A 26,260-nucleotide genomic window follows, 5' to 3' on the forward strand; every position below is an offset into this window, starting at 1 on the left:
AGACAAAGCTGAGTTGTTTGATAGTAATAGTGGTGGAACTACACTGTGAGATGACAAACCTGACAAACCTTGAAAAAGATTCACAGATTGCATGGGATTGGAAGGGACCCTCAAAGGTCATCTTGTCCAACTGCCCTGCAGTCAGCAGGGACACCTCCACCTAGATCAGATTGCCCAGGGCCACATCAAGTTAGATTTTTAATGTCTCCAGAGACAGGGCCTCAACCACATCTCTGGGCAACCTGTTCCCATATTTTACCACACACATTGTAAAGAACTTCTTCCTTATGTCCAAACTAAATCTACCTTTCTCCATTTTCAAACCATTGCCCCTCATCCTGTCACTGCAAGCCCTTCTAAACAGCCCTTTGGCTATTGATATGTAGCTATAAGGTCTCTCTGGAGTCTTCTCCTCTCCAGGCTGAAAAGCTCTAATTCTTTCAGCCTGTCTTCACAGGAGAGGTCCTCCAGCCCTCTGATCATCTTGGCTGCCCTCTTCTGGACCCCCTCCAGCAGGTCTTTCTTGTGTTAGGGGCCACACAGCTGGACACAGTACTCAAGGTGAGGTCTCACCGAAACAGAGTAGAGTGGCACAATCACCCACCTCTCCTGACCTGCCACACTTCTTTCGATGCACTAACTCTCCAGGTCACTGATCACTATTACTGTTTTATTAAAAATATTATTTGGAGGTATTCAAAAGTGCCTAAAAATAACAGGTGACAGATCAGACATAGCCAAGATGGAAGTATTTTGCCACTGCCATGAAAAGAGCGTGACTGTTTCTGCAGATGGAAAAGTTTGTATCAATCAATCAAACAAAACCAGAAAATCCCACACACATGCACACACACACACAAGAAAACTCAACCAAATGATAAAAACCTAAACAACAAAACCCCCAAATTAACCAAATCAACCTACAAAACCCCTCAGCACTTCCTCAGACCCCTGTCAGACTAAAACCCCAAGACCTAAAAAAACCCAACCAACCACTACCAAAACCAAAACAAAACCCAAACTCAAACCTAAGTCACACTTGATTCCAGACTGGATTTTGGTTTTCTAAAGCTGTATGTTGAAGTTCCCTTAACATATTAACTCTTGATAGTGTAATGAATTATTTCATCTTAGTGAAGAACACTACTGTGAAAATCTCCTGAACCTTTTGATGATATTTCCTGGGATTTTATTATTCTCTTGTTTGTTTTTACAGAACAGCAGCTGGTTTACTGACTCTTTTGATCTCTTGCTTCTCACTGGCCTCTCTTTGTGGAAGTGAAAATAAGTACAGGAATAACAAAGATCTGAAGCTACATTTTTACCAGGTCAGTTGCTACTTTTCAGTCACTCTGAACGTTAAAGAGTTTTTGTCTGTGAGTTTTTACATACTTTCTAACAGCATGTTCCTACCAATGCCACAATTTTCAGGAAAAAATGGTTGCTCCTAAAAGTTTTCCCCTTGACTGTGTCAAGAGGACCATGTGCTCGTGGTAATGCACATTTTTAAGTATCATAATGGTGTGTTCCCAAAAGCTAAGAGTTTGTCCTATCTCCAGTCTGTGTACCTAACTTCCACTGACCTTTGCAAGAACTGATCATGCACACTAAGGACAGGCTTGATGCGGTACAAGGGGTTCTTTCCACCCTCTGGCTGTTGAATATCAGTGTGAGACTGAAAGTGAGCTGTTCTTCTGTTGGTTAAATCTTCTTCCAGGTGAAAGATGGTATTTTCTTCTTTACAGCTTCATGAAATAGGTACATCTTTTAATAGTAAGTGATAATTAAGTTCTAGAGAGCCTTCAAAAGTCAAATAATACCCTGCATGTCTGCTGTCTTTTGAAAAAGAAAACAAAAAGCAACAACCTACAACTTATTCCAAGATAATGGTAACAAACCAAAAAACAACCACCCACAACTTATTCCAAGATAATGGTTTTATTTCAGGACCACCTTTATTTGTTATAACTTAACTGATGGACTTTCTTATTGAGCTAAGCAATGCATTCATTATATCAGTGTTTAAGTATGGAGGTTAAATCAGTTACAAGGGGGAGGGGGAAGAATAATGAATGATTTAATCTTGAGTACTGTGTCCAGTTCTGGGCCCCACAATTTAAGAAAGATGTTGAGACGCTCAAACGTGCCCATAGAAGGGCAACAAGGCTGGTGAGGGGTCTGAAGCACAGGCTCTATGAGGAGCAGCTGAGGGAGTTGGGGTTGTTTAGCCTGGAGAAGAGGAGGCTCAGGGGAGACCTTCTTGCTCTCTACAACTACCTGAAAGGAGGTTGTAGCCAGGTGGAGGTCGGTCTCTTCTCCCAGGCAACCAGTGACAGAACAAGAGGACACAGTCTCAAGCTGCACTAGGGGAAGTTTAGGCTTGATCTTAGAAAGAAATTCTTCACAGAAAGAGAGATTGCACATTGGAATGGGCTGCCTGGGGAGCTGGTGGAGTCACCGTCCCTGGGAGCGTTTAAAAGAAGACTGGATGAGGCACTCAGTGCCATGGTTTGGTTATTAGATGGTGTTGGGTCACAGGTTGGACTTGATCATCTCGAAGGTCTTTTCCAACCTGGTTCATTCTGTGATTCTGTAAATGCCTTTAACTGAGGATGCACACATGTATAATATGTTGGTGGTTTCTCTTAACATAGGCAGATTAACTGTGGAAAAGAGGCATCAGTTTCTTTCCTAAAACATTTAGAACAGGTATTTTCAGTGTATATACTCAGCACTAGGTTTCTGACTGGAATTGCTGAAAATAAGTGATACTGGATGGAGGAGAGAACAGCTGGGTAGACATTTGGCAGTGGGTCAGTGTCAACTCACCAGACAACTTCTGCAGCATTTCATGCAGTCTGACTGTGGAGAAGCTGCTGCTGATGAAATAGATGTGTAGTCAGAAAGTAATGCCAGACTATTCTTGAGCCAAGTTTAGAGAATCAAGAAATTCACTCACAGAGCCCTGAGATAATTAGATGAAAATGTTCTGCCTGCTTATTCAGGGAGAAATGTCTTTGTTTCTCTCCCAGCCTTCGAGAAGATTGCAAAACTCCACAAGTTTCTCCTTACATGAGAGGATATTTTGCAACAGTGACATCTCATTACTAGCCTCTATTGGATTTGTATTCCAAAATCTTATTTGGAATGGAAAACGTGGAATCTAACATTCATAGTCTGGGTAAGAGAAGGATTGGAGGAAGAGATTATCCAGACTTCCAGGGGGTAGAGGAACATAACAGAATCATTACCTTGTTCAAAATAAATAACTTGTTTTGAGGTTAGGTTGCACTTAATGACTTTAAAACACAGAGAAATGTGAAAGGAAAATGTTTGTCAGAAGACTAGTATTTCTAGGCAATGGAATTCCTTTGTTCTTTAGAGTTGGGGTTCTCAGTGAGGACAGTGGAGGGGAGTAATCCTCATAAATGCATGTTTGGAGCATTTTGAACATGGGTTTTGATTTATGACTCCCAGGCAGTTCTAAGGGTGAGACGAATCCCCTAGCCAGATGAAACATGTTGTTTCACAATGACAGTGATTATGACACTGAATTTCTTGTTCCTGCTTTGCATCTGATGAGGGGTTTCTTAAAAGGAGCTTTTTGAGCTCTCCCATGTGTGGTATTTGGAAGCAGTCACTGATGGTTTCGCTTTCCTCTCTGGTAATGTTTTTCCTAGACAAAAAACTAAGATTGATTTCTTGATGTTTATTCATTTTGGAGAATTAAAAGATTAATTTGCTACACATCTTTTCTTCTTCATGTGGCATTTTCTTTCAAGTATCAACTGAAGTGGAAGGGAAAATACAGTGTCTCTGCCTGATACTCTTTATGGTTTGTCTCGGGGATTCCCTTAGGCACTGCTAACATCTTTCATAGGTTCAGCATTGGCTAAAAGCCTTTAAATTACCCAAGGGAGAAGCAAGAGCTGGTGCTTCTAGAGTATTTTTTTGTTCCTTTAGCAAAAAGCCCACTGATCTGGCCAGATTTCTTTGATCAGTAGCTCATAATTGTTTATTTATTTTAATGTTCAAGAACCCTCTTTTAAATTTTTCATTTCACCTCACCTCAGTTTTCTGCACCTGCCAGTTTGGGATGAGATGTATTTTCATACAAAAAAATAACTAATACTTCCCCAAGGATCAAGTAGTTCTTACTTGCCTGAGTTGTTCTTCCTAAGTTTTTTTTTAAGTTGCATCTGAATAAAGCTACTTCCATTTTTAGTTCTCTTCCTATTTCACTCAGAGTCAGGGTAGTGTAAGCTTTGTGTTATGCTTATCATGTTTTGTTTTGTTTTTCTCTTCTGAAGACCCCTCAGTTTAGGAAGGACATTGAGACACTTGAAGGTGTCCAGAGAAGGGCAATGAGGCTGGGGAGAGGCCTTGAGCACAGCCCTGTGAGGAGAGGCTGAAGGAGCTGGGGTTGTTTAGCCTGGAGAAGAGGAGGCTCAGGGGAGACCTCATTGCTCTCTACAACTACCTGAAAGGTGGTTGTAGCCAGGAAGGGGTTGGTCTCTTCTCTCTAGCAATCAGCACCAGAACAAGGGGACACAGTCTCAAGCTGCACCAGGGGAAGTTTAGGCTGGAGGTGAGGAGAAAGTTCTTCACTGAGCGAGTCATTCATCATTGGAATGTGCTGCCCAGGGAGGTGGTGGAGTCACCGACCCTGGAGGTATTCAAGAGAGGATTGGATGTGGCACTTGGTGCCATGGTCTAGTCATGAGGTCTGTGGTGACAGGTTGGACTTGATGATCTTCGAGGTCTCTTCCAACCTTGGTGATACTGTGATACAACTTTCTTCCTTCTTGTCCAAGAGAGCTTCCTTTTCCACGTGGGAATTAGTCTGTAGCGAAGCTATCGTGCCTTGTAAGGAACAAAGCTTGTCCCATTACATTAAAAGAAAAAGAAAACTGAGTTGACAGAGACCATCAGAGTAGGCAAAAGAAGACTTGCCAGTTTGCAGAAAAGCCAAATCCCTCCAATCCAGCCCTGTTTGTGTTGATTTCTGTACAGAAGGGAGAAAGCATGCACCATAGCACATGAATATGAGCTACATACCTGCATGGATTTGGGAGGCCATTTACAGACTACTCCTTTATTCACGATTTTTTCTACCTACAGTGTCGGTTTCCAACATGGATTTTAGCCTTAAAGAAACAAAGAAGTTCCAGACAATCTAACAGCATGATCAAAAAGAGTTTTCAGCAAAAGTCTGTAAAGAAAAGTAAAAATGCAAGCAGGAGTAATTTCCTATGGTTCCATTTGCATTTCTGTTACAAAAACTTAGTTATGTTTAGACCTGTTTTGAAGTTTTTCTACATGTCACCTTTTGCTTGAAGCAGAAAATAGTGATTACACACAGTTTCTGAGAATTGCTAAGAGTTTCTCATGTTCTCTCTTGTTATCATTAAAGGACCTTTTTTTCCCTGAGTTTTGTTTGCTAGGACAAGGAGAGAATTGTCTTTTGGTTAATGCTACTTCTGTCTTCTAGTGAGGTGGGTGTCAGTCTCTTTTCCCAAGTAACAAGTGAGAGGAATGAGAGGATGAAAGGAAATTTACAGTGAGGGTGCTGAGACACTAGAACAGATTGGCCAGGGAGGTTGTGGATGCCCCCTCCCTGGAGGTGTTCAAGGCCTTGAGCAACCTGGTCTAGTGGAAGGTGTCCCTGCCCATGGCTGGGGGGTTGGAACTAGATGATCTTTCATGTCCCTTCCAACCTAAACCATTCTATGAATCTATGACATGGCCTCAAGTTGTGCCAAGTGGTGGAGGTCAATTGGATGTTATGAAAAATTTCTTCACCAGAAGGGTTGCCAAGCATTGGAACAGGTTCCACAACAAACTGATTGAGTCACCATCCCTGGAGGTATTCAAAAGACATACAGACATGGCCCTTAGGAGCATTGTTTAATACTGCACTTGGCAAATGTTAGGTTAAAGATTGGTCTCTGTGATCTTAAAGGTCTTTTCTGACCCAAATGATTCTATGATTCTGTGTTCTTTGAGAAGACATTGCAGCTTTCAGAAATAGTAAAAACAGGAGTTACTTAAAATTCATCAGCTAGACTGCTGGATTGGAGTGCTTACTGTACAGCTTAAGTGTTTTGATGGAGAGATCACCAATTCTCTGTCATCATTTTCATAGGTGAAGTCCAGTTTTACTGCTCAGCCAAAAGCACTGCTGTTTCCACTGGCTGATAATGCTGGGCTAAGTTATTGTCCCTAGAAGGCTTTTGAACTTCATATAGGTCCAAGGTGGTCAGTTGATTTTCTCTTCTAAATTAGAAGATAAATAAACAGTTTGATGCCATATTTGATGAAACTAGGGGACAAGAGCAGTGTTTTCAACCAGCCTTGTATAGCATCTAGATGATCATGCTGGTTCTCCTACCATTCTCTGCATGGGTTGTTATTGTGTTAGATGTTTGGGAAAGCTTCCAGCCAGAGCTGCTGGCCAAGAGGTATAGGGACTGCGGATGTCACCCTTGCTCTCTTCTCTCCAGCTGTGACCTATGCATGAGAGTTTCTCAGATGCCAGTTGTTGAAGAAGGTTGTGAAGGTGGAAAGAAGACAGGTTCTTAAGCTGGAGACTACAATTTCTATCTCCAAGTTGCTTCTGCACTCTTCCACAGTCCTAAAGATGTTGATGAAATCAGAAAGCAGTTTGAACATTACTTAAACTCTGAACACATGAATCTTGAAAGCGGATACTGAGCCCTTCCCTGGTCACTAGTAAGTTAGGTTTACTAATGTGCCTAGCTCATCACAAGTCTTCCAAGGCACAAGATAGATTCTGGGCACGACACAAAGTGAGTGCAAACAACTTCACCAGTGGCTAGGAGATATCAGAGGAATTACCAGAGCTCATGATGCTAGAAGAAGTTGAAAAGATATATCAAAGGGGTGAGATCTGCCCTGAATACAGCAAAAGCATCCCAAATAAACACTGGAGTTCTAAAGGAGCCAATTCCCTGGCCTTTTGAAGGCTTACTGCTTTGAACTACCTTATTGATGTCACACAGAAATACACGTTACATATTCTCGTGACCTGAAATTAAATAGAAGCAGCAGATGCTGCACACCTGTGAAAGTGAAGCAAAAAAAGGATGCTGACTAAATGTATCCTCTAAGCAGGTTCCACTAGGTATCTTTGTCTCACAGAGGAATGGTAGCTATTCATATGGTAAAAACTGATGGATGTGAGCACTGTGTAGCTGCTTTGCACTGAAAATCCACAACAGCAATTATGTCTTGTAATGCAGTTTTAGAGCACGTGTTTGCAAAGTACCCTGCATGCTTGATTTACCTTTTAGTGGAGTTGTGAATAAATAGCAGTAATTGAAAACTTGGCTCAAGCATTTTCTTGGATAATTGTCACTTTCAAACATAACTGACTCATGGGGTAATTTTCCTAAGGTTTCTTGCACCTACTTGATGACTGAATGGTGTCTCTTGACTTAATCAAGGAAAAAAATCACCAAACCTCTTCAGCTTCACTGCTTCTCCAAGGCAGTGGCTTTGCTTGAGGTGTTTCAGACAATTTAATTGAACAATCTGCTAAGAATGCAGCTGCTTTCCATCTCTGAATACCTCCCTCCAACCTGCTCTTCTCCTGCTGTCTCTTACATGAGCTGTGCTGCCCGTGTAAAACTCTCACCTTAACTAGCCTTCCCCTTCACCCTGAACACAATCCTGCAGCAAAGCCAGAGGTTTTGCTAGTCCTTTATGGTTGCTTTTTGAGGACAAGTGCTCCCTAAAAAAACCTGGGTGCATATGTTTTCTGTGGTTTACATGGATTTTTAAAAGGAGTTACTCTTGACAGAAATCTCACCATGTGAACTCACTGACCCAGACACTTGTTGTATAAAAAAGAAAAGAAACCCAGCACAAACAATTTAAAACAACAAACAGTATCACAGTATCACAGTAACTAAGGTTGGAAGAGACCCCAAGGATCATCAAGTCCAACCTGTTCCAACAGACCTCACAACTAGATCAGTCTGGGTTGGAAGGGACCACAAGGATCAACCCAAATCCTTTCTAAAATCTGCTGGAGGGTAGAGAGGCTCTGCAGAGGGACCTCAAAAGGCTGGACAGATGGGCAGAGTCCAACGGCATGAGATTGAACACATCCAAGTGCCGGGTTCTGCACATTGGCCACAGCAACCCCATGCAGAGCTACAGGCTGGGGTCAGAGTGGCTGGAGAGCAGTCAGGCTGAGAGGGACCTGGGGGTGCTGGTTGACAGTAGACTGAACATGAGCCTGCAGTGTGCCCAGGCAGCTAAGAGGGCCAATGGCATCCTGGCCTGCATCAGGAACAGTGTGGCCAGCAGGAGCAGGGAGGTCATTCTGCCCCTGTACACTGCACTGGTTAGGCCACACCTTGAGTACTGTGTCCAGTTCTGGGCCCCTCAGTTTAGGAAGGAGGTTGACTTGCTGGAACGAGTCCAGAGAAGAGCAACAAAGTTGGTGAGGGGTTTGGAACATAAGCCCTACGAGGAGAGGCTGAGGGAGCTGGGGTTGCTTAGCCTGGAGAAGAGAAGACTCAGGGGTGACCTTATTACTCTCTACAACTACCTGAAGGGAGGTTGTAGACAGATGGATGTTGGTCTCTTCTCCCAGGCGGCCAGTACCAGAACAAGAGGACACAGTCTCAGGCTGCGCCAGGGGAGGTTCAGGCTGGATGTTAGGAAAAAGTTCTATACAGAAAGAGTGATTGCACATTGGAATGGGCTGCCTGGGGAGGTGGTGGAGTCGCCATCACTGGAGGTTTTCAGGAGAAGACTTGATGGGGTGCTTGGTGCCGTGGGTTAGTTGTTTGGGTGGTGTTGGATTGGTTGATGGGTTGGATGTGATGATCTTGAAGGTCTCTTCCAACCTGGTTTATTCTATGTATTCTATGTATTCTAAAAAACATAAATTGTATAAAGCTGGCAACACTTAGCACTGCATATCTACATATGCACTTAGCACTACATATCTACTACATAGCAGACTTTGTGTTGTCATGTTGATTGAGATGAGCTGTTTAAGCAACTCCAAAGTAGATTTATATATGTGGTGTGGTTTGGCAGAGATCCATACGTTAATTATGTCTGATTTCTTCCTTCCAGATGTTGAGTATTGCACTTTCAACATACGTTGTGAGCAGTACCCATGAGAGTCTTAAGAACAAACAAGGGTTGCCTTTATTGAATCAAATCATTAGCTGGATGACTCTAGGTAAGACTATCCTCCCTCCCACGCTTGTATGCTGATACTTTGTGGGGTTTGGGATTGGGTGGGGTGCAGTGACAATGTTTTATTAATGTCTTACTTTTGCACATCTTCCTTTATTTGACTAGTTCTTCTTTGTGTTCACTGTTCTTCCTTGAGAGAGGTGTTTTGAGGAATGTTAAGAACTCTTCTAAAATATTACTCCATTGTATATTTGTAATAAAGTGCAAACAACTTTTGTTTTGAAGTAGCTTTATCTTTTGTTTTAAATATTCATAATATGTTAAAGACTTTTTCCAGGGATATTATGGTATAAATTCTCTTTTTGTTTCACTGGGCTCCAGATGAGTGTGAACTGAGATATTATGCAAGCAATGCAGTTAAGCATAGGGAAGTGAGGAAAGGTTATTGCAGGGTTTTGTTTCAAAAGAAACTTGAAGTTGCAGGTAATGACAGAGACCCTTGGGATAGGTAACATCTTTTCAGAGCTGCCTGGTAAAATAGGTGTGAACTAATGATGCTATGGTTTATATGTATGTCTTTTATCTGCTACAACCTAATTATTAAAGAAACAAGTAATTTGCCAGTCTAGGGGTTTTTCACCACTCTAAAATTTAAAACCTTGGAATGATTAAACAGAGCAAATGGAATTATCACTGGGGTAAGGAATACAGTGAAACAATTCCACTCATATTTCAGCTCTAAAATAATGTCTCTAGAGTTACATTATAAAATGTTAAGCATTTTTTATTGCTAAGTGATCTGGATTGTGGGATTTGTTCTAGAATTAAACATAAGCCATGCAGGGAGGTCATTCTGCCCCTGTACACTGCACTGGTTAGGCCGCACCTCGAGTACTGTGTCCAGTTCTGGGCCCCTCAGTTTAGGAAGGAGGTTGACTTGCTGGAGCATGTCCAGAAAAGGGCAACAAGGTTGGTGAGGGGCTTGGAGCACAAGCCCTATGAGAAGAGATTGAGGGAGCTCTTAGTCTGGAGAGGAGACTCAGGGGTGACCTTATTGCTCTCTACAACTACCTGAAGGGGGGTTGTAGTGAGGCGGAGGTTGGTCTCTTCTCCCGGGCAACCAGTACCAGAACAAGAGGGCACAGTCTCAGGCTGCGTCAGGGGAGGTTTAGGCTGGAGGTTAGGAGGAAGTTTTACACAGAGAGAGTGATTGCCCATTGGAATGGGCTGCCTGAGGAGGTGGTGGGGTCGCCGTCGTTGGGGGTGTTCAGGGTGAGGCTTGACAGGATGCTTGGTTCCATGGTTTAGTTGATTGGGTAGTGTTGGATGACAGGTTGGACATGATGATCTGGAAGGTCTCTTCCAACCTTGTTTATTCTATTCTATTCTATTCTATTCTATTCTATTCTATTCTATTCTATTCTATTCTATTCTATTCTATTCTATTCTATTCTATTCTATTCTATTCTAAAGTTCAACAGCAGCTCTTTCCTAAAAGTCAGCATGAGAAATTAAAAAAACCTTAATGGAACAATTGGACAATCATAGAAGCTCCTTCCAACCTTAATGATTCTAAGATCATCAAACCCAACAATCAACCCAGCACCATGTCCACTAAACCATGTCATGAAGTCCCTTGTATATGCCTTTTTTTAAACACCTCCAGGGCATGAGCTCCATCTCTCTACAACTCCCTTTTAGATGGTTGTGGAGAGTAATGATGTTTCTCCTCAGGTTCCTCTTCTCCTCTACAGTCCCAGTTCCCTCAGCCGCTCCTCATAAGACTTGTTCTCTAGACCTTTCACCATCTTTGCTGCCTTTTTGTGCTCTTGCACTGTTTCTTGAACAGTGTCCAGCCTTCCTGGACTCTTTGACCTTTCAGGACTGCCTCTCAAGGGACTTTGTCAACCAGTCTCCAATCCAGGCCAAAGTCTGCCTGCTGGGAGTCAAGGGTGGCAGTTCTGCTGACCCACCCTGTTCTCCAGCAATTAGAAACTCTTATGGTTTTGTGATGTTTGTACTCAAGACAGCTCCCAACCCTTACATAACCCACAAGTCCTTCTCTGTTCATGAACAGCAGGTCCAGCAGGGCACCTTCCCTAGCTGGCTCCATCATCAGCTGTGTCAGATCGTTATCACAGAATGTTAGGGGCTGGAACAGTCCTTGAGATCATCCAGTCCAACCCCCTCCTCCCAGCACACAATCACCTATACCAGATCACACAGGAATGCATCCACATGGGTCTTGAATATTTCCAGAGAGGGAGACTCCACAACCTCTGTGGGCAGCCTGTTCCAGTGTTCCGTCACTCTCACAGTGAAATAATTCTTCCTCCTGTTTCCATGGAACTTCCTATGCCTTGCTTTCCAGCCATTGCCCCTTGTCCTGTCATTGGGCATCACCAAGAAGAGCCTGGCTCCATCCTCTTGGCACTCACCCTTTACATATTTGTAAATATTAATGAGGACACTCCTTAGTCTCCTCCTCTCCAAGCTAAAGAGCCCCAGCTCCCTCAGTCTCTTCTCATAAGGAAGGTGTTCCACTCCTTTCATCATCTTTATGGCTCTGTGCTGGACTCTCTCTAGTAGCTCCCTGTCCCTCTTGAACTGAGGGGCCCAGAACTGGACATAATGTTCAGATGAGACTTCTCCAGGGCAGAATAGAGGGGGAGGAGAACCTCTCTCGACCTACTAACCACACCCCTTCTAATCCACCCCAGAATGGCACTGGCTTTCTTGGCCACAAGAGCACGCTGCTGGCACATATTAAGAACCTCTGGAACTGCTCCCTCTCTGCTGTTTTGTATTTCCAGCAGGCATCAGGGAAGTTGACAACCCCTCCATGAGCAGGGGCTAGTGACAATGAGACTTCTCCCAGATATGTCCAGCAGATCAAGGGGGATTCTCCTCCCTCTCTACTCTGCCCTAGTGAGATCACACCTGGAATATTGCGTCCAGTTTTGGGCTCCCCAGTTCAAGAGGCACAGGGATCTACTTGAGAGAGTACAATGGAGGGCTACAAGGCTGATGAAGGGACTGGAGCACTTCCCTGTGAGGAGAGGCTGAGAGACCTAGGGCTTTATAGTTTGGAGAAGAGAAGACTAAGAGGGGATTTAATGTTTATAAATATCTGAGGGCTGGGTCTCAAGAGGAAGGGGACACAGCCTCTTCTCAGTTGACCCTGTGATAGGACAAGGGGTAATGGATATAAACTACAGCACAGGAGGTTCCACCTCAATATGAGGAGGAACTTCACTGGGAGGGTCACAGGGCACTGGAACAGGTTTCCCAGACAGGTTGTGGAGTCTCCTTGTCCAGAGACTTTCAAGACCCCTTTGGATGTGTTCCTATGTGACCTGTGCTAGAATCTATGGTCCTGCTTTGGCGGCGGGGTTGGACTCAATGATCTTCCCAGGTCCCTTGCAACTCCCTAATGCCTAAAGAATATTTTATCTATATTATGGCATATAGTCTATATTATCCAGCAAGTAGCTGGATGTTTTCTACATTACTGTAGTGGTGACATTGTTTTATTTTAAGCAGAGCTTGTCAGTTTCAGCAATCCTGCTTCTGTCTGAGCAAATGGATTCAAAATTAATAGAACTGATGGTGATCAAAGTGTATGTGAGCAATGCTGTCTTTGTACTGTAGTTTTCTTTTGAGCATTTTCCTTTTCCATGATGCTTTCCTAACTCTTCATTGCCTGCTAAGCTAATTAAGGATCTCTGTGTGGATGATTTCCTTGCAGCTATAAAGTCAATTAAATCACTGATGTCCTGCTTGGCTTATTGAAGCAGGAACTGAGGGTAGAGGTTATCTTTCCTATGAAAGGGTGAGAGAAAAAACATTTTTCATCTAAGAGATGATTTTGGCAGTCAGAGAGGTCTAGAATTATGAGGAAAATGTATAGTAGAAATTCTTTGCTGTAGGTGATGTTTCTATGATAAAAATAAAACTAGCAAGGAAGCAAACTGTGTATACCCCAAAAGTCTGCTTGTAGCCACAGTAGTATTGAATATTTTAGCAGTCTTTCAAACTGGAAGTAATCATTTCAAGTGAATATGATATACAAGGTAAGAGCTTTATGTACTTGCTAAAGTTGCTCTACATAATTGAACACAGAACTAAGCAGGTAAAAAGCTAAGGCATCAAAAAAATATGTCCTCGATACTCCTGTTGGGGAGAAATGCCCTGTCACTAGCACAGCCACAGCCAGCATTTAGGCCTACAATGTAGGCCCAAATTATTTATTTATTTGTTTTAAAGAAAGACTGTGTTTTTTTGGAGAACCAAGCAAATTAATTAATGATGGGTGTGTTCCTGCAGGCTCATGAGCAGCTGGCTTTAGCTGTTGCACCGTATGGTTCGTGCATAGTATGTAATAACACACACAGTTAATTTAGCTGCTTCCCATGTTCTTCAGAACCATCTTCAAGCTAGCAGTTATTTTTAGATGAATGTGTATTATATTTTAAAGTTCTAATCAGTGGAAGTCTGTCACAGCAACTTGCCAAATTTTGAGGCATTTGGTGTCACAACAGTGTATGGTGGACACGTACAGAGATTTGTGTAGGTCAGCCAGAAAACTGCAGGTCTTTTGATGTTGTTCATCATCATCACCATCATCTGAAGTGCCACACCAGAGATAGAACTGAAAGGCTAATTACCACCTACCAACCACTTATCTCTTCTAATCTGTGATTGTACTTGGAGAGCAATACACATCTGATGTGCTGAGTGTCATTCACAGAGGCCAGCTGCCACCCTGAATTTCTTTCCAGACACTGACTTGCAGTGTGGTCCCTGGAGTTCCTCCTTGCATTAGGCCTTCTTTAGGTATAGAAAGCCACAATTGGTACTGAAAGGCTGGAGCATCCTTGAAATAAAGTCACTTATTCTGTAATTGTAGCAGTGCCCTGGAAATGAAACCTACTGACCCACAGGTTTTAGGAACAGCCTTAGTTTTGTTATAATGCTCACTATAAATACTAAGCCAATGCACTTGAAGACATGATTTAGTTAGTCGCGAGGTGTTGGGTGACAGATTGGACTTAATGATCTCTGAGGTCTTTTCCAACCTTATATGATTCTATGATTCTAAAGTATACTGTGCACAAGCAAGCACTTCCCATATATTCTACTTTTATTTCTGTTCCTTAATAGAGTGATTATTAATTATGACTTACTGTTGGTGCACTCTTTGAATGATTCAGTAATTTGAGGGCACAATACCACAATGAATAATCACACTGGTGTTATTTTGTTAGTGCACTTCTTTATAAACACATCCAATTTTCATCTTAAAAAAAAATCAGGTTTAGGGATTAAATCACTGAGTGCTTTCCTTGCTTCAAGCACTGATCACTTTTCTTCTGCTTTTCTTCCTCTTTACTCACTCATCCAGTAGCCTATTTCCTATCTTCCCAATTTTCCTTACCCTACTTCAAGCTGTTCAGCCCTGTCCTCACCTGCAGAAATTTCCTGTCAGGAAGAGTCATTTTAGAAGCAGCACAAACTTTGTAACCAGGGTTGACTGGGCAGCTGAGCAAGGGACTGCACTAAGGAGCAACATGCAACTCTTAAGATCCCATGCCTGCATTAGAGAAATGCATTACAAGTTGAAGGCAAGGTACATGAATCACGACAGATAGGTCCCCTGTGGTACCTTAAATATTCCTGGTTTAAAACTTGACACCCAGCCCTCAGATATTTATATACCTTTATTAGATCCCTTCTCAGTCTTCTCTCCAGACTAAAAGGCCCCCAGGTCTCTCAGCCTTTCCTAATAAGGCAGTGCTCTAGTCCCTTCATCATCCTTGATTCTTGTAGTCTTCTGTTGAACTCTCTCAAGTAGCTCCCTGTCACTCTTGAACTGGGTAGCCCAGAACTGGACACAGTATTCCAGGTGTGGTCTCACTAGGGCAGAGTAGAGGGGGAGGAGAACCTCCCTCAATGTGCTGGACACACTCTTCTTAATGCACCCCAGGATACCATTAGCCCTCTTGGCCCCAAGGGCACATTGCTGTCCCATGGGCAACTTGTCCACCAGGACTCCCAGGACCTTCTCTACAGGGCTACCCTCTAGCAGATCACCTCCTAACCTGTGCAGTTTATTATTCCTTCCCAGGTGCAGGACTCTGCACTTATCCTTGTTGAACCTCACTAAGTTCCTCTTTGCCCAGCTCTCCAGTCTGTCCAAGACTTGCTGAATGGCTGCATGGCCTTCAGGTGTATCAGGTGTATTAAACAGTCAAGTTTGACTAGGATTTGAGGTAGTGCTTCTGCATTAACTTAAGGACTTATTAACATCAGCTTGTGAGGAATTATAAAGGCTGTGACATAAAACATCAGAAAAGTACAATGATAGGGAACTAAAATTACTTTTAATACATATTAAGCATTTCAAACACTGGGTTTTCTTTGGCAAAAGTAACTTACAGAAATAGAAAAGCTTATATGACCAGTACTGAATTTCTGTACATAGTGTCACAACTTGAAGAATGTTATCTTGTTACCAAGAACGAAATGTTTTGCATGTAGTGATTGATGGATCTGTTTTTCATTGCAGTTTCTTCCCTGCTGTTGCCATTACTGAGTCCCACGTTTCTCTTTCAGCGACTCTTCAGCATATCGCTCTCCCTGATGTCCACCTACCTGCTCCTCAGCACAGGGTACTTCATTCTTACTGCATTTGGATTGATCTTACATATGAAAATCAAGGGCTAAATGTGAAACTGCAGAATCTCACAAGCATTTCTGTTAAGGATGTCACATGTGCTTTCAGCTGTAGCCTCCCAATTTATGTCTTTGCTTTAGTTTCCTAAACAAAATTTCAGGGGAACTTCCATGTTCTCCTTGTACTATAAACACTGTTTTGGTGACATTCCTTTCAGCTAGACCAAACAGTTAATAGAAGGAAATATATTCAAACAATTTTAGTTTACCTCTTTCCTGCTCACAAACAAAAGGAAATCTCTTTTCTCCTAGCTGCTCAGCCCTGGTGTCTAGTTCTGGCTTAAATGACACACAACAGGTAGCCCTAGAATGAGGAAAAACCTTTTTTCAGAGACATTTTCATGGAAGTAAATATTTGTTTTAGGGGAAAGCTAGTCCATGTAAAGAGTAGAGCTTGTCTCTTTTTGGACAAAAGACAGCTCCTCAGAGCTTGTAAATGAAGAAAACATAGTGTCAGCCAACTTTTTTTTTCCCAACACAGTAGCTTGTGAGAGCATAATTAATAGGCAGTATAGGAACCATCCGTTGCAATTCCCCTCCCACTTATCCTCTGCATATAGTTACTCTGGAAAATTAAGTGGAATAAAATTATCTCGCCACAGACATTTACAACAGATGCCTCTTGTGGATACTCTCATTTTAGATAAAGCAGCTCACTTTAATAAATAAATAACTAACTCTCCTGACTCCTCTTCCGCCCACTTCTCTTTTTATCCTAATCTTACTCTTGTCTGCATGCACACTCTTAACTCTCAACCTTCTTAGCCTGTCCTGCCTTCTGGATAAAGCATGAATGCTGTTCTCTCAGGCTGCTAACCTCCCTTTGTATTTTGGCCCTTAAATTGACAGTTGACAGCTGTCTGCTTTCCCTCCAGTGTTCAATTAGACTAACAAATTTTGAACATTTCTTTCCAAAGAAACAACTAATCATCATCATCATCATCATCATCATCAAACCAGAACCCCTGATCAACCAATCACAGTGAAAACAAGGCACTCTGTGCCGAAAGTATCCAGTGGCTCTCTCCTCAGTGCTCTGTTGCACCATGTAATGATAACCCAGTGCAATACCTAGCTAATTCACCACCTTTCTAGCTGTAGTGAAATGGAAGTATTGAAGCCAGATCAGAGCACGATTGCATACAACCAGTCTTCACTGACTCAATTAAAAACATTGAATTTGTAGGCAGGTATGGATCATAGTGAGGACTGTAGGCACTTTAGGCTCAAGGTGAGGAGAAAGTTCTTCACTGAGTTGTTAACCATTGGAATGTGCTGCCCAGGGAGGTGGTGGAGTCACTGTCCCTGGAGGTGTTCAAGAGGGGATTGGACGTGGCACTTGGTGCCATGGTCTAGTCATGAGGTCTGTGGTGACAGGTTGGACTTGATGATATTTGATCTTCCAACCTTGGTGATACTGTGATACACATCTGTTACTGACAACCCAGCTGTTGCTGTCTTCATGTTTAGCTGCTTGTCATTCTGATAAATAAAGCAGAAATACATGTTCAAGATTTTGTGTTCCAGTTTGAAACTGCATTGTAGCTACACTAGTGGCGTGGCCCGAAAGAAACAACACCAAGAATAAATGCAATGGGTTTCTTATATTTTGACAAGTGTTTGAAAAACATTAAAGGAAAAAAACTAGAATCTTGTCAGTATTAGTGTCACAGTCATTGTCATTATTGCACTTTCATCCTGAGAGGAAAAAAGGAAAACAACTGAGAAGCATCATGTAGTGCAGCTGAGATGTCAAGAGCAAGGAGAAAATAATACTCTCCAATTACCGCCTACACCCTTAAATTATCTGGGAGTTTTAATCTCTCATGTAAATTCACTCATAATTTGCTATGTTTCAGTGTTGTGTGAGCCAAATAATCTTCTGAGATTGGTAGTGTAGCTAGAATCATAGAATTGGAAGGGACCTCAAGGATCATCTAGTTCCAACCCCGCACCACATCAGGTTGTTCACAGCCACATTCAGCCTGGCCTTAAAAGCCTCCAGGGATAAGGCTTCTACCACCTCCCTGGGCAACCTGTTCCAGTGTCTCACCACCCTCATGGGGGAAGAACTTCTTCCTAACATCCTATCTTAATCTACCCATTTCTAGTTTTGTTCCATTCCTCCCAGTCCTATCATTACCTGACACCCTAAAACATCCCTCCCCAGCCTTCTTGTAGGCCCCCATCCAATACTGGAAGGCCACAATAAGGTCTCCTCAGAGCCTTCTCTTCTCCAGACTGAACAGCCCCAACTCCCTCAATCTGTCCTCATAGGAGAGGTGCTCCAGCGAACTTAATGATTAATTAGAGGGTGAGTTGATGCTGCTGTTTCAATGCATTGATAGATAGCAAAGAAGAGAGCATTTCACTTCAGGGAAATTCCTGTATGGCTTTAAGCTTCAACCAACTAACTGTGGGGACACCTCAGAAATGAGTACAGAAGAGGGGAAATGCTACAATATCTTTGATATATCATTTGCATGAAGGCAAAAGAAAAGAAACATGTCAGTATTTGATGTTAAATAGTCATTAGGGACTGCTCTTAACTGTGTTTCTGATGTTACTTTGCAGGTATGAAGCTCTGTTTCCACTGGTGCTGTCTGGTGTGATGTTTGTGTGGATAAATATGGAGCAAGAAGCACTGCAGCACTATGGCCTTTCCCTCAAACCAAAGGTAACAGCTCTGGGTAGCCATGAGCTGTTTAATTTTCAGCTTGGCTTTGGTTTTTGCTGTTGTTTGTTTGGGGCTTTTGTTTGTTTTTCTTTTAAGGATATAATAATTATTCAAACTGGTATTCTTAGAACAATACTTTTCAGTTTCATTAAACAGAAATGGGACCTTCTAAGACAGAGATATGACTTAAATTACTGCAAATAATCCACCTCAGGGCCATTTCTAGGAATGCAGAAAATGTTTGACTTAATGGTATATTCTGTAGGCTGTAAAAAACCTGTTTGTCACAGAATCAAAGAATGTTAGGGGCCGAAAGGGAACTCAAAAGGCAAAGCAGTTACCAAAGTGCACCTGGCATACTGGTTTTGTGATTCAGAAATGAAAATTGAAGTTACTTTTTATTTATGCTACATATAATGAACATCTTCCATGTGAGCATGGTTTTTAGCACCTTAAGTGACCGTCATGGATTGAGTTGAACCTGTCATACCTTGCTGCAGTCATGCCAGCTTCAAAGAATGGAAGTGCTTACTGGAGCAAAATATTATGGGACTTGAAGTTCAGATTTATTGCAACGCAGGAGGCTTCCTGTTCCGGTTGCTGCTTCTGGATTCTTGGGTGTTGGCTCTTTTCTGCAGGCATGGTGGAGGGAAGGGTCTGAGTTGAGTAGCATTGGTTTTGGTTTTCTGCTTTACGCTGTTCTTTTCCTGTGTATTTCACCGTGTTTCTTCTGCAAACAGGCCAATTAATCATGCATTGTATTATTAGATCAATTAGATTATTAGCATTGTGATTATGATATGTCATGTTATATTAATCTCTTATCTCTATCTCAACCCTGAGTTTTGTGTGTTACTTTTCCTCTCAGTTTTGTGTTGGGGAAGCAGGCTAAACCATTGTTTACAGTGACAGAGAAGGAATCCGAGTGTAAAAATGTACATTTAGTGAGGCCAGGATTGCAGCTGAAGGCTTCTAGCACAGCAGTGTTGTCTTGTGGGATGTATTTTCTCTTGTGCTCTAGAACACACTCTACCGTTTGTGTCTTGTAATAAGGGTGACAGGTTGGACTTGATGATCTCTGAGGTCTTTTCCAACCTTATTGATTCTATGATAAGGCCTCTGAGATGCTTGCCTGTCTGATCTTGATATGATTTTCTGTTTGTTTTAAAATAAAATTCCATTAAAGCAGTATTAAACAATGATGAACACTTTTCTTAATGAAATTCAAACTCAAAGAACAAAGGTGAGATATAATTAAGTTTTCTCTTGTCACTCCCTGTATATTATTTGAATTTTGGTTTCAGGTGAGGAAAAAGTTCTTCACTGAGCGAGTCGTTTGCCACTGGAATGTGCTGCCCAGGGAGGTGGTGGAGTCACCGTCCCTGGAGGTGTTCAAGAGGGGATTGGATGTGGCACTTGGTGCCATGGTCTAGTCATGGGGTCTGTGGTGACAGGTTGGACTTGATGATCTTTGAGGTCTCTTCCAACCTTGGTGATCCTGTGGTTCTGTGACAATAATGCTTACCCCTGCTTCCCATTTTTAGCCTATAGAAATCATCTCTAGAATGCCTGTTAATATATGCTACAAAGTAAATTTTCTATTAGGGAGTCCAGCTCAGTTCTCTGATGATGTGAGATTATTTTTAATTAAAATTGTCAATGTGGAATGTCTATTACTTGATTATTATTTCTTTTCTTTTCCCTAGTGAGGAGTTCATTGACCTTTTAAACTCCATTAAGACAATGTCTTTTCAGGTCAAGTGATACTGTGCTGAGAACTGGGTGAAGGAAATTAAGAGTTTTTTATTATTCTCCCTTACACCCTAAGTCAACTGAGGATAATTGCAGTCTTTTATTTCTTTGAATCTTAATCCACATCTCATGTGAGCAGTGGAAGTGTGTGGAGGAGGAATATTTATGATGAAAAAAGATGATGATAAGTAGGAGGCATAGGAGTTCATTTTTAGTGTAGATAACAGCGGAAGCGCCACTGTTCATTTGATCATCCTACTTGTACAATCCTTCTGGAAGAGTTGTTAATGTATAATGAAAATACAGGAAAGATTTGCAGTCTTCATCACAATAGCAGCTGATAGGGAAGTCTGTTTATTTCTCCTTCATTTCAGTAAAAAAAAAGTTGGTTCTATGCAAGTACATTTGTTGATACTCAATATTGATTTCTTCTGCTCTCTTTCCAGCTTGCTGGTTTCAACTTTGCCTGTGCCACAGATATAACTCAGTTTCGACTGCTTCACCTAGATGATATCCGCAGGTCTTTCTTCTTTGTATCCTTTTGCCAGTTGCTGCATTCCAGGGAAAAAATGGGTTTGTTTCAAAAGGCCCCACAATCCACATTTGTAGCCTGGTAGGCACTGGATGTACACTTGAATGTAGCACTACTTTAGTCTTCATCTAAAACACTTCAATGTGTTTTCTTCAGCTGCTGAAAAAAATGTACAATGTGCAGGTCTCCTTTGCAGAGACTAGGTACAGCAAAAGATGTTGTGGCTTTTTTAATCAGATGCTAATGTGCAGAAACAGTGGTGTTATGTGTGAAACCTTTTCTAGGAGGGCAGTCACATTGCACATATGACCCTGTGGGTTGTGTTAGCTGAGATTGTCTCAAGGTTCTTATATAGGACCCAAAACTCAGCATATGCTGAAGAACCCTATAGCTTGATCCTTCAGAAGAAGACTCAGACTGCTTATGCTTAGCATTTTGATTAGACTTATGTGCTACTGGTAGTTTTTCATTTTATTGCAGATGTGTTCTTATAAATCTTAACTGGCAGAACTGTGCTATGCTGTTAGACTGCTGTGTTACCAAACTTGAAATGATTGGGATACTCTGGGGAAGCATAATTCCTTTAGTTGTGCTGACCTAGTCCTTTCAACATACTGCACGCACTGCTGAATATTTGGTAGCAAATTGTTTATGCAGAGACTTAAATGATCCAGTGCAGGAGCTACAACAGGAGTGAAAGGACCAGAGGGAGGTCTTGACAGCAGCAGCCATTGTCACTGGCTATCCTCGCTGCCTGATGCAAAAAAAAAGGCAGTTAAAAACATTCTTTCACCAAAGAGATGTGAGATTGAATGGTCCCAAATATGCTCAGGAGGCAGAAAATTATCTGTCTTGAGCTTATATATCAGCAAGTGTTGTACCTAGATGAAAAGGGTAGGGTTTATAAAAACTCTGTCATCTAAACTCATGCTGCCAGAGTCATCCTTCCCCAGTCAAGGGAAAAAATGGAAGTTGTAGTGGAAAGACTGAGCATAACCCTTGGGCAACAACCACCCTGTAGGAAGGGAGGGTGTAGAGGAACCTTTGGTCTTGATTCAGAGCCAACTGCACCTTCCATAGTCAGCTCCTTAATAAAGCCATCTCTGTTGGTGTGCACTATACATGCATGTGGCATTACTTTCTTCAAACATATGTTTTCAGATGTACAGCTGGGATTGTGGCCCAGGGATATCCCTATCTAGGTAGGGGCCAGAAAAGACAAGTTGCAGCATTCTGGCAGGGTCCTTAAGGGAGGCTCTGAAACCTTAGCCAGGCCATCCCCTGTCTTTTTAAATTGACAGTCATGTGTGATATCTGGGGTAGAACTAGACAGTACTTTGGGTTTTGATACTGAAGTATAAAGCTGCAATAGTGGTTCACCTTCTTCTAGTTTCATGATAGGATTTTGAAAGTAAATTGTAATGAAGTGGGCAAAATGGTGGTTTTGTTTTACTGCAGCCATTTCTATGGTCTATTTTCCTTAACTACATCTAGGTTTTCTTCTTAGTGACAGCCTTTTTTGGCACCGGAAACATAGCTTCTGTTAATAGGTAAACTTGATTCATTTATTTGAGACAAAAGATGGAAAATTTCTTCCTGCAGGTGGCATATTAAATATAAATTTGCTTAGCGACATCAGCAGAATTAAAGCAGTAGCCAGTGCAGTAATGATAACAGTTTATTTCTACGCTCTCTAACATGCTTCCTAAGAGTCTGACCTTGTTGATTACAAGGTCCTCTCAATTTGCATTAGAAGTTGTTGGCAGCATGAGCAGAGAAAGGTCAACTGCTCACCAAAAGCATGGCACCTCAAAAGACAGGAGCAGAGAAAACTCGAGAAAGAAAAGAGGTAGGCAGTCTCTGCTAATGTGGTACTTGAGCAGGAGAATAGAAAGTTGGAAGTCCTGTTTAAAAATGCATACATGCACAATGTGTTGCAGGGGTAATTAAATACTCTGGGGTTTAATGGAAAATGTCATTTCAAAGACACGTTGTAATGTGGCTTTCATGTTTCTCTAGTTTTGATCCTGCTTCTGTCTATTGTTTCTTGACTGTGTTCAGTCCCTTCATGATGGGAGGCTTGCTTGTGCTGAAGGTTAGTAAACTGTCCAACGTATCACATACACAGCTGTCACTTTGCAGTTTACACAAACATAAGTATTTGAGTTTCAGAGCCCGTATTAACCCTATGTGAAGCTTTCAGCCTTTGTAGTGCTTCTGGAGATGTGTCCTTCTGCTTCCCAAAAAGAAGCAGCTGAGTGGAAGTGGAGTTTAACTGTATTAGCTCAGTTTATTATATGAAAATGGGAATTCTTATTTTAAAAATTATAGGCTTTCCCTGGAGTATAATAGCTACAAAAAAACCACTGAGGATTTATTTATTTATTTATTTATTTATTTGTCTTGGGTTATTTATTAGCTCTGTCTACAGTACATTAATACAGGCATTGATTAAGTTGTCATTTTAAAGTTAATGGGGGGGGGGTTTGTATTACTGTAATCTGTCAAAGATTGGATTGCACTTCCTGTTTGAAGGCAAGGTGTAGGAGCTCATTTCCCATATTTGAGTAAAGCATCTGCCAAAGGGGTAAAGAGGCAAACAGAAAGGCAGAAATGGAATTTCTAAATAGGCTAAAATAGGCAGTATTTCCTGCTTCTGCCCTCCTGCTGCTGCTTCTGTCCCAGTGACTTAAGTTACAGGTATGCTGCATGTTACACTGCGGGGCATAAGTCAATAATGCAAGCCTTATGGATGCAAGAGAACAGGTTTTAGCAACGTGTGTACACTGTTAACTTACGGATTACAAGTCAACTTTGGAAAGAGCAAAAGGCAACATTTATGTTTCTAACTGGTTTGCTTTTGTCCTTTATTTACTGAGCTGTTTATGTTTGCGTGACTTTACTTGGAGGGACAGCATGATCCTTGCCTTACTGAATAGATTCTATATTCAGAGCTTTGTGTGGTTGAGATGAGATTGTCCTGTTATGCTTGGAGCTCCACAGCCTGTCACAAGAGATCCTGGATCTGAGTAGTTCTGTCTTCCAGCCTACTTGAAGTATTTCTCAGTAGTGCTGAAATGGGTAGATGAAGTGAGGCCATTAATGTGTTTTAATTACAGTTTTCCATATTGCCTCATGGCTTATTTCACTGCAGTTCAGCTATGACCAAGGAAGGGGGATGGTGGGAAGGCTGACTTCCTGAAAAATGAGTTTCTACCCTTTCTTGCCAATATTTTATTTTTGTAATGTACACAATTGAAACCAGGGAAATGTTTCCACAGCCTGCCAGGTTGTTTTGTGAATATGGCTGTGAACCACAATGTAGCTTGTGTTTTAAACAGGTTGTAATCCCATTTGTTTTGGTATCCTGTGCTTTCGAAGCTATCCAAGTCACAACACAGCTGTCTTCAAAGAGGTACAGTAACTGCTGTATTTCTGCACTTGTAAGGGTTTCCAATCTATTTTACAAGAATTCAGAATTGTCAAATCTCAATCTATTTACTTTTATTTTAAATAGTAGATCACAATGTTACTTTGATTTGTTACTGGGGGTTTTTTGGGGGGGTTGTTCGGTGATTTCTGCCAGCTCGGGAATTCTTTTCTTAGTCATAAATGAAGATAAATGGAAGCATTGGGCCTGCTTGAAACAATCAAATATTTCATATTCTCAGCTGACAATACACAGGAAGGTTTTTTTTCCCCTGGATAATGCAGAAAAATTAGCAGAATTTGAAGTCTTATTTTTGTTTTATATTGCATCTCTGCTAGAAGCATAATATGTTTTTAAAACAACTCATTTATAATGTAACCAATTTACAGCTTTGTAGTACTGACCTCACCACAAATAGCACTAAAAATAATAAAGGCCAAATGCCTTTCCCTTGCAGATCAGTTCTTCCCAGGTGTGTTCAGTATTACATATGTTTTGCAGTAAAACTAAGTGACTGCCCGTCTCTATCATAGTATCAGTCAGGGTTGGAAGGGACCACAAGGATCATCTAGTTCCAACCCCCCTGCCATGGGCAGGGACACCCCACACTACATCAGGCCATCCAGAGCCTTATCCAGCCTGGTCTTAAACACCTCCAGGGATGGCGCCCCAACCACCTCCCTGGACAACCCATTCCAGGGCTTCACCACTCTCATGGTGAGCTGCTCTTGCTTGATGTGAAATCCTTTGTCTTTTCATCCTGCCTGTGCTGTGCTGTCCTGTCGTGTCTTTGTGCAGCACCACCCAGTACTAATGAGGTACAGGACAGCCCAAGATCTGACTCCTTGTTGGAGGGATAATACAAGGCTTACCAGCCCTTTACTTTCTCTGTCTTAGCTGTGTGTGCAGCATACTTGGGCTGTCCCTTGGTGCCCAAGGGAGGCTTTCTTCATCATTTTCACTAAGGCTTACACAAGAGCAGGGGTGCACTGAGTAATTGAGGTTGCTCAGAAGACCAGCTAGCAACTTCCATTTCTAGAGCTCAGGCATCACAAAGGTCAGAATTTCCTAACTTGTGAATGCATACCATGACAGCACTGGTGATCTTAAAAGCTTTCATAGAATGTGCATCTGTGTGTGTGAAAGGGGAAACAGTACCAAGCTTCTTAAACCAGGGGACATGAATACATCTGTGCCACCTGTGAGGCTGTAGCGATAGCTCCAGCTCATATTTGTGCTAGCTTCATTTTGCTGTGCTGAGGTAACAGTGACATTGATGCTGCCACAGCATCAGCACGGGAACCAGGCTGAAACAAGATGCACCCAGGGTTCTTGGGAGAGGCTGTGCTCCAGTTGTCAGAACATCCTGAAGTCTGTGCTGCACTGAAGTCTTACTGCCCCTGTTAGATAAAATAATCCATCACAGGAGACAGTCTTGTCTTTGCAGTATATAAACATGCCCCCAAATTAGTGCTGTCCTAATGTGAAAGGCTTCTTGCAGTTCAGAGAGGAGAAAAAAAAAGGCAGATTTTTATGAATTGGATGAATTGCTTCTAAACTCCCTGTTTACAGGTTAAAGATTTATTGGTTTTGCTGTTTGTGGGGAGTGTTCTGTCAGAATACGTTCTTGGAGCTTGTCTGTGGAAACAGCCCTCTAGCTGAGTGCCTCCTAGGCACTACAAGATTGCAGTGGAGCCAGGCTCTTCTCAGTGATGCCCAATGACAGGACAAGGGGCAATGGGTGGAAGTTGAGGCATAGGAAGCTTCACCTAAATATGAGGAAAAAAATTTTCACTGTGAGGGTGACAGAGCACTGGAGCAGGCTGCCCAGGGAGGTTGTGGAGTCTCCTTCTCTGGAGATATTCAAAACTCACCTGGATGTGTTCATGTGTAATCTGGTGTAGGTGATCCTGCTCTGGCAGGGGGCTTGGACTAGATGACCTTTCAAGGTCCC

General features: G+C 42.1%; 1 protein-coding gene across 1 annotated transcript in view; it reads left to right on the forward strand.

The window, feature by feature from the left end:
- Window positions 1-26,260, forward strand: part of PIGN (phosphatidylinositol glycan anchor biosynthesis class N) — a 100,697-nt gene that overhangs the window by 63,822 nt on the left and 10,615 nt on the right. Inside the window, exons 18-25 of the mRNA XM_009900824.2 lie at window positions 1,217-1,328; window positions 9,115-9,223; window positions 15,749-15,851; window positions 18,490-18,592; window positions 20,791-20,877; window positions 22,371-22,426; window positions 22,896-22,971; window positions 24,218-24,291. Of these exons, the coding sequence (XP_009899126.2) occupies window positions 1,217-1,328; window positions 9,115-9,223; window positions 15,749-15,851; window positions 18,490-18,592; window positions 20,791-20,877; window positions 22,371-22,426; window positions 22,896-22,971; window positions 24,218-24,291 (720 nt within the window). The remainder of the gene's footprint in view (window positions 1-1,216; window positions 1,329-9,114; window positions 9,224-15,748; window positions 15,852-18,489; window positions 18,593-20,790; window positions 20,878-22,370; window positions 22,427-22,895; window positions 22,972-24,217; window positions 24,292-26,260) is intronic.

This window comes from Dryobates pubescens, chromosome 9, assembly GCF_014839835.1.
Source record: "Dryobates pubescens isolate bDryPub1 chromosome 9, bDryPub1.pri, whole genome shotgun sequence".
Classification (NCBI taxonomy): Eukaryota; Metazoa; Chordata; class Aves; order Piciformes; family Picidae; genus Dryobates; species Dryobates pubescens.